This window comes from Choloepus didactylus, chromosome X, assembly GCF_015220235.1.
Source record: "Choloepus didactylus isolate mChoDid1 chromosome X, mChoDid1.pri, whole genome shotgun sequence".
NCBI lineage: Eukaryota > Metazoa > Chordata > Mammalia > Pilosa > Megalonychidae > Choloepus > Choloepus didactylus.
This window is the reverse complement of record NC_051334.1, coordinates 169,736,009-169,745,018: the sequence shown is the minus strand read 5'-3', so window position 1 is coordinate 169,745,018 and position 9,010 is coordinate 169,736,009. Positions and strand designations below refer to the sequence as shown.

General features: G+C 42.7%; 1 protein-coding gene across 2 annotated transcripts in view; it reads right to left on the bottom strand.

The window, feature by feature from the left end:
- Positions 1-853: 853 nt before the first annotated feature.
- The window catches only part of LOC119523661 (ankyrin repeat domain-containing protein 26-like), a 52,838-nt gene continuing 44,681 nt past the window's right edge, over positions 854-9,010 (bottom strand). Inside the window, exons 6-8 of one of the 2 annotated variants that reach the window (XR_005214648.1) lie at positions 5,933-6,453; positions 5,469-5,661; positions 854-3,637 (exon numbers count right to left, since the gene is read on the bottom strand). Coding sequence is in view for 1 of the 2 variants with exons in the window: in XM_037822458.1 (XP_037678386.1) it covers positions 6,429-6,453 (25 nt within the window). In the remaining variant the exon portion in view is untranslated. Of the gene's footprint in view, positions 3,638-5,468; positions 5,662-5,884; positions 6,454-9,010 lie in introns of those variants that run through there. The other variant, XM_037822458.1, reaches the window with a different exon arrangement.

The window sequence follows — 9,010 nt, the reverse complement described above, 5'->3', positions numbered from 1 at the left end:
CCCAGATTTGGCCAAGCAAAGGGCAGGTGGGAAAGAAATGCAGGCTGAGAGAGGAGTGTGTGCAAAGGCTCAGAGCTGGGAGACAGCCCAGCTCATCCATGGTGGTGGTGATGGGGTTTGAGGTCATTCTAGTCCAGAGAAACTTCCCAAAACATGCCCTGTTGAATTATATGAAAGACACATAATTGACCTGAAATTCTGAAACTGCAGTGCCTTGGAAATGAGTTGTTAAATATGGACACAGTCATTGTGAGTCATGAACCTAAGGTAATCTCACCTTCCAGATTAAAAACAATACCAAATGAGCACATTTTCAAAAGGAGTCGAGCAAGCGATACAGTAACCCTCGGCCAACTTTATGGCATTGGCTGTCTGTGCAGAATTTCTATGGAAGCCCAAATTAGGCTGCAGAGAATGCCAATTAGAACTTTTCCAAAGGAAGCAGCAGTGCTCTGTGTCACTTTGAAAGTGTCTTCATACCCCCACCCTCAAGTCATGACATTGTACAAGCATTTCCGTCTTAGCCGTGTCAATGGCAAGTGCTGTCCTCCAGTTTATTACCGCCATTGAGCTGGAATTGCACATGGGGCTGAAAACAACCCCCCGTATTTTGATAGCTTGGACGTCATTTAAAAGTTTAGCTCAATTGGGTCACTTTCAATTTTTCATGGCAGAAATGAGCCTCTCCTTGACAAGCAATAGATCTGCCACTCTGTTAAACTTTCCACAGCAGCATGATTTATTGCCTGCTTCTAGGAAAGGGCGCATTAGGTGTAAGATATATATATATATATATATAAAAGGAGATCTATCTAAAAAGTTTGCAGAATAGACTTTTATCCCATCCTTTAAAAAGTATTCAAATATTTTGCTTTAAAGTAAGCAAACTTTAATTCAGACTTGGAGTCTTATTATTATTATTTTAAATAAATTTTTCTCTGTAATTCCATGACCAATTTCAGTTATCAAGCACTCATGTTCAAAGAGCAAGTTCACCTGCCATGTTCTTAAGTCAAATGTTAAGTTTTGTTGGCCTGTGATGAAAACAGCTTCAAGAATAGAAAGAGAGATGGTTTCTAACAGCCATTCCATCTTGGCCTGGGTGATCATGGAAAGGCCTTCTCTCTGCATCCTGGAGGTAGAGGACATGAATAGGAGCTCTCCGTTCGCTGTTTCCTCACCTTGAGGGATATTTTCACCATTGGGGGCATCCCATGATCTGATACCCACACGTTCATGCTTTCCTTCCCATCCCTTCCCTTCTTTCAGCTCTATTCAAAATGTCATGTTATTAAGGTCTGATTCTTTCTTGAAAGGAATTTGAAAAGAGCGAAACACAATACCTGCCATTCTGGGATAGAAACGGTATTTCAGAGAACACACTGTTTCTGGATAGAACTGTCTCAGCCGTGTTTCCTTTCATCCTGCTCATGGTTAATGGGAGGGGAAGCTTGGGGACATGAGCCAAGTGTGCCTTTTGTTCTTATTTTTAACTTATGATAATGGAATATTTCTGTCCATAGGCTACTGTGTAATAACAAGGGTTGAGATTGGGGAAGTGCTGAGCCACAAGGCTATAATTACAGTATGGGGTTTTAGTGACACCAAGTAAACCACAAAAAGCTCAAGGGACTCAGAACCTCTCAAACACACTTACTCAAATTATATAGCCATGTTCAACTTCCAGTTTCTAAATGCCTTTTAACAGAGGATGGCAGGGATGTTGTGTTTTTAGTCAGAGAAAGAAAATCAACACGTGGAACTCTTTCAGAGTAGATCTTTGTCCCTTTTTTTTTGGTTACAGAACCCTGTAGTATCAATGGCTTCGATTTCTAAAGGAGCTGTTAAATTTAACTCAAAACAAAATATTAGGCTTTTTCCTTTGTTTAAACTTTTAGATTTCTTTAATCTTATTTTGCTCACAAGCAACTTTATATATGAATTGTTTGCAATCTGCAGAGTTCTCCTTCTTGGCATGGCTAGAAGCCCAGTGGTAGAGGAGATATGTTTTCATTTGTCAACAACCCAACTATAGGTTTTTAAAAAAATATTATCATTATTTATAAATTAATTCATTCTGATTTGGAAATTCATTAATGTCTGTCTGATTCAAGTTGCCTTATGCTATGTATTATATTTTTGAACCCAATTATCAGGTATTCTTATATTTTCAACAGACCCATCATTTGTGAATAGAGCTTGCGCCTTGACAAGGCTATGGGTAGAAAATTGTGGTTAGGAGAGGCAGTACGTGGAGCAATGGAGAGCTGGATGACCAACAGCTCTGTGTCTTACTAGTCATAGATCTGAGATACATGACTTAGAATTTCAGTGCCTCAGTTTCCTCCCCTCTATGCTGGGGATGCTAATATCTCCAAACAATGTGCTGTTAAGAAATTAATTGGGTTACCAGATGGCCAGAGCTGGGCTCTCCCATGGGGGTTGGTGGTATCCTTTGTATTAGTTACTTCATTCTGGCTGTGGACCTAGCATCCCTTGTTTGCTAAGGAAGGACAATTTGACGTCGGGGCATTTCCGCCTGAGGATGGCGTGGCTGTCCCCCACCTGACCCCACTGCTCTGTCCCACAGGGTCATTGATGGACACGACATGATGCTCCTGCTTCGAGGGAGAAGCCAACGCTTGGAGCACGAGTTCCTCTTCCATTACTGCAACTCCTACCTGAATGCCGTGCGCTGGCACCCGCCAAACAGTGAGTCAACTCACCTTCCCGCGTGCCTCATCCTTCCTGCAGCCGTGGCGGGAATCGATGGAATGAGTGTGGTCTCTGCTCTGCAGAGCTCAGTGGTGCCGAAACATGCGGGCGTGCTTTGCTTTCTGCTCCCCTTTCCTCCTGCTCTCTTCTCCTTCTGCTTCTGGGGACCTCATGGCTCAGGTACTCAGTGTGGTACTGGGCCACTCACGCCCCTTTGCGCTGCCAGGGCTCCTCCTTCCGGGGGTAGCTCCAGGTTTCACAGGGGCCCGGAATGCCTTCCCCCATTGGATCAAAATGCTTTCATGCCACCATACTTCCCCAACGAGTGTCCTTTGAATCGTGATCTCCATCAATAATGGCATCTCGTTCAGTTTTTCGGTACCAGTTCCATAATTTTATGTCTAACAAGTGTAAGGGAACAAATGGAGCCAACCTGTAATCTAAAGTGTTGTTGTATGTTTTAAGGACTGTTGACTGTATACCTGAAACTTGAATTTGCAGTCTTGTTCTTATGGCTGACTCAGATGCTTGGAATCTGCAGAAATCTGCAGTGCATGCAACCGTTGTATATTCTTGCGGCAGATACTGAAGTTGGCCTTTCAGGCCCCCCTTGAGAGATTAAGTACTTTTCTTTGCTCTCGTATGCTTTGGGGTTCAGCTCCTAGAGGCCAGGCTCCCCCAGGCTATCCAGTAACCTCCCAGTTGATGGCCTTTTGTAAACTCACGGTGATCCTTCAACTGTTTTCCCATTGCTCTCCCCACCCTACAAACCCAGCCAATTTACAAAGGACATAACTTAAAGGGCTGCCTACCCAGCCTTCTTTAAGGTGGAAAATTATATCGGTTACATTATCCTCAGAAACAACACCAAATTTCCCCTTCAACATTTCTTTAGATCTGGGCAGCTTCCTTGCAATGATTTCTGGAAGACAAAATAAAAAAATACAGGTTATGATTTTAGAAATGGAAAGATTTTATTTACACATCTCATCGACATGTCCATGTTCTTAATCTCCATGGGAGCCCTGTTTCTTTTTTTATGTTGATTTAGAGAGTTCAGGTCTGAACCATGTAATAAATGAGACCTCTACCACTCCCGATTCTTTCGATATGGATCCTGCAAAAAAAAAAGTAGAGAACCGTTTCTGTGACATCCTGACCCCTGGGAAACTGCATTTAAATAAAGTCAGTCCCCCTTAGGCAGGGTGGGACATCCTGGGTCAGGGCTAAGGACCACAGTATGTGTGGGAATCACAAGTAAAGGCACAGGAAGAGACAGAAAATACCAAGTGAGAAAAGCAAGCCCAGTTTCTGATGGGCTTCTGGCACCGGGATAAAATCTGCTTCTCAGAAGGATGCAAATGTTATTTCCACTTGATGCATTCCTTACAGTCTTCTGCCTTAAATTGGCAATAAAAAAAAATCACTTTATCTCAATACTAGAATTGTTCATCTCCCCAAAGGGGAGCAATAAGCCATGGAATTTGTGAACCTTCTATTTACTTTTCAAATTATAGCTAGAACTCTGCAATGATGGTTACTGACTCGGCTTTCAGGCACGGCTCAGTGTTTATTTAGCCAGCACTTTGTCTTTTCACTTCTTCTATAAATTCTTATTGATTGCCTAATATGTGAAATGCTCTGTGTTGGAGGCACTGGCAAAATAGTCTACGGAGGAGTTGCCTACATCTTCGAGTTTTGTGCTGTGGAATGTGAATCTCAGCTGGAGGGCTTTGTCAATTAGGGAAAGCTGATACTAGTTAACTGAGCCTGCTTGGACCATCTCTGGTTTACTCTGGTTGGAGATTCTTAGGAATCACTGGAATCCATAAATCTTAGGGGTAAGAAGGCTGCTGCCTGACCGCAAAACACTTGGTAGAAAGTAAAAGAGAAATTTCGTTGCAGTGTTTAGCCATAGGCAGCCCTGTCCTGGAGGTCACTCCTAATTGTTCAGGAATCCTGCCTGCTGGTTCTTCAAGCATTGGTAGCTTGAAATTGGCCAGGATGGAGAATTTGCACCATGGAAATTGGCAAGCACTACAAATCAGGGCTTTATTCCTCCTGCAGAGGGCTGGTTTGGCAGCAGTTCACTGCCACCAGGTAATTAGAACTGACTGGAAATGTTTTCTAAGATCCAATGACTATTTGTCCTGATTAGTTGGAGGATTACATTTGACAATTCCTGACTAAATACTTATATTCAGAAAGCATAGAGCAAGAATTCTGTTTCCACCTTAAAAAAAATCCTTTTAAACGTTTATATGTCGTTTCTTCTCTATAACTTATTTAGTTGTCTCAGTGAGTCGCATGATAAAGTTTATCAATGATCTGATACTATTATCTCTGTGGCATTTTAGAAGAACCCTTGAAAGCATGATTATACCGTGGAACTCTGAGTTAAATATTGCCATTTGATGTATGTTAAAATTTTGACTTTAAGTTTTGACATGTGAATTGATGCTATTAATATTTAAACAGAAAGGCAACCTGATTTTACGGATAAAATTTATTTTAGAAGGTAGGTAGATATTTGGCTCTAGGAATACATTGCAGATTTCCCATTAGATCAGTATAGACCAAAATAAATAATCACATGAATATGAGAATTAATAAATCAGCTTGTGTTACCAAGATTTGTGGCATGGCTATGGGCCAATTCTAGAAAACATTGCAAAGTAGAGCACAATTAGTAGTTTAAAGTTTTTCTGTAAACATGTATGGGATTTTGACATCCTCTAGAGAAAAATAATCACCTTTATTTGATTTTTCTTTTTGGCTTCTGTGGGGAAATAAGCTCTCCAGAAAGCTGCAGTGGTAGAGAGGAGAACAGGATATGGTTAGCATTCTTCCCCTTGGAAAAGAACATGTCTGTCCCCCTGCGGAACCAGCAGTGCCTCACAGATCATGCTCCATTTCAGTTCAGGTTCATTGGAAAATTTTATTGTGCTGTGATTAAAAAAAAAATAAAGCATCATTTTTTTTAATTCCATCAAACTTAATAGGATAATAGAATCATTCTAGAAAACATGTTTTTGTCTGACTTTTCTAAAAGGTACCTTCCTTCCAAAATAAGTAATGATAGCTTAACATCAAAACTGCATTGCCATCATAAGGACGCGAGAGTTCCTTTTTCACTCTTTAAAATTGTTTTCATTCCATTAAAAAGGAAGTTTCTCTTTTAAAATACACCTAATAAAAGAGAGAAGATTCTATTTACAGCTGCTTTTGCCTCTTGAGTTAACTGATATATGAAAGGCTGTGGTTGGTGTTTGTCTCTGTTGATAATTTTTGTATTTGTTGGCTGTCCTCCACTGTTTGGTCAGCAGAAGTAGTATCTAAAGGGGTCAGAAATAAAATATCGAGGGTTGAAGTGGAACAAATGAAGGTTCTAGTATTTCCAAATGCAAGCGCTCAGAGAACTTTCCCATACCCCAGCTTACCTTAAAAAGTACATGCTCTTGCCCTACCGTCACTTTCGTAGCAATTAAGGAAAAGCATGTATAGTTGATCGCCATTGGTTTTAATAATTCTCATTGTGCAGATTCCATAACACCTCTGTGATCCCTGGTGGTCATTTGTGGACATGAACAGAACGGTAAAAAAATTGAGTTCCCCAGTGTGCACATCCCCAGCTGTGGTTGAACGAGGTGAGGATGTTCTGTCTTCTTGATTTAGCTCTCATATTCTGAAGGCAATGAAACTGCTTGGCAGGATCAAAATGGGGGAGTCTCTAAAAGGCTGGAGAAACAAAGAACTTCCTAGGAACCCTGTGCATATTTAAGGAGGAAGCAAAAGATACAAAGTGTCTTTAAACAGTAGCAAACATAAACAAGGTTAAATGTCAGCAGGATCCATTGAGGAAATATGGTGCCCAGGGGCTGGCAGAAAAGCATGCCGGTTTCCCCCAGGGGCAGCAGTTCAAGGTTCACTAATTCAGAGTCAGTGGCAGCTTTATAGAACATAACTACTGCAGATGACAAGAATAGACTGACTAGTTGAACCGTTTCAAAGGGATAGTTTAAGTCCTAGTATTTAGGTGGGAAATTCCCAGAAGAGGGACTGGTGTGCAAAATGGTTGCAGGTGTGGGAGATGAGGGCTTGTTCCTGAAGGGGGAATGGGCAAGTCCGGGGAACTGGGTTTGGGATATGAGGGGGGTGGGAAGGGTGTTGAGAAAGGAGCCGTAGGTGGGGGGATCCAGCTAGACGTGGTAAGCACTGGAAAGTCATTGGCTAGGTTTAGGGAAAGGAGTCACGGGCAGCAGATTTGGGAAGGCAGCAATGAGGGATGAAGGAGGTAAAACCGAGGGCAGGATATGAATTTTATATCCCTATTGCTCAGATGCTGTAGTATCAGCCCTAACTGTTCCAGCCATTCATTTCCCCTAATGAAAAAAACCTTGTGAACATATTTTGTTTTTTCCAACGTATTCTATTAGACATAATTATTCATATGACACTTCATATTACTTAGTATGTAAGATTAGACAATTTGCGAAGCAGACATTCACTTTTCTGCTAAAGTCTTCATGTCTGACCTAAGATGACGCTAATAGCATGGATGAAAAAAACAACCAACCGTCCATTACTTTTGTAATTTGCCCCAGTACAAACTTGCTTCCTTATGGAGTCAAGATAAATCAATTGAATTTTCTTTCTGAAATACCAAATAAGTGATTCTGGATGTTCAAACACTCTTCAAACCTAGCTCAGCACCCAGCTTGTCGTAACCTTCTCACCAGAGTTCAGTGTTTTTTCCGCTTACATACTCGTTCCTACGGTTTCATTGATTTTCTACATGATGTTCCACATCTCTTTTCTTTCATTTCAACATGGGGTATAACTGGGTCCTTCTCACATGTTTACTTTTGACTCACCTCTCCTCTGGATTTGCTTTCAGTTGCTCTATCAGACTTGATATTTTTTAAAAGGACATTAACCAAGGGACGTAGTGTTTGACAACTCTGTGTCTTCTTTACCTTTTTATCTTCGATACAAAAATGTTTTGTAGGTGGTTATATACTTTTCCCTTTGTTAATCTTTTGTTCTTAACATTTCTCATCTCTTTTATGTGGGCATTGTATGTCTTTTGAAGCCATTCCTGATAACAATAAACTGCATTTATTGTGTATTTACCATCTGGCAGACATGCTCCTAAGCACTTTGCATTCCATATCTCATTTAATCCTCATGATTAAAGAGACTATGACTCGGTAAGAATCAGGCTTGGGTGTATCAGAAAACAAAAAAAAAAATAGCAGTAGCTTATGTTACAGAGGTTTGTAGCTCCTTCTCATCAATGAAGTCTACAGGTGAATGGCCCAAAGCTTGTATGTTGACTCCGAAGTCTCTGGGACACATATCCCCCAAGCCCCCTTCCACCCCCGTAAGAGGCAGTGTCTTTCTCCTCATGGTGACTGATGCCAGTGTCCACCCTCCAAGCAGCAAGGTGCAGAATGGAGGGAAAAGTTGGGAAGGAAAGGGATGTGTGTCAGCCATCTGCCAAGAGAGATTCCGGACCTTCCCAGCAGTTGGTCACCTGCTCACTCCTCACTGAAGGGAGGTTGGGAAGTGGACTCTCGATGATGATTGTCTGTGTGTGCAGGTGTTCTTCCTGTTTACAGATGGGGAGATGGAGATGGAGGTTTGTCAGAGACAGAGGCAGCATTCCAGGGTTGCTGTGCAGCTGGCATGTGAAGCCACTGCTGCACTCTCTGCCCCTCCATGAACTGGAACTTCCGCCCCAGACAGTAAATTCTCTTACTTGTGGTCACCACTGTGAGGCCGCCTCCTCCTCGTCATCTCTCTGGTACCCATGTCCTCAAGTCCCTGGGTGTAGCCGTCCTTGGATACACCAGTTCTGAGCCTGCACTGGCTCCTGCCTGGCAGTGCACCCTCTCAGCTGCCCGCTGCCCATCCTGCTCACTTCTCCACGGACATTCTTTTCTGATCGCACAGTGTCTCGTGCTCGCCACACTAGTCCCTTATTCGGCCTGTTTTGGGATGCTGAAGCATCCAAATGTATTTCCAAGCTCTGACTTCCTCCATCAGTGATCTGCTGTCACCCTGCTGCCCCTCCCCAGAGCCCCAAGCAGCCTGTTCCTTCTTCGTGCTGGAAGTTGGAGAGTCTTAGTGAGTTGAGGCAGGCGGCTCATGGGGGCGTTCTGGAGGGCAGAGAGCACAATGCAGGGGGCTCCGTCTGCCCTCTTCAGCCTCCCTCCACCCTCTCCAGCCTCCCTCCCCCCTCTCCAGCCTCCCTTCCCCCTCTCCAGCCTCCAACTGCCTCTCCAGGCTCTAG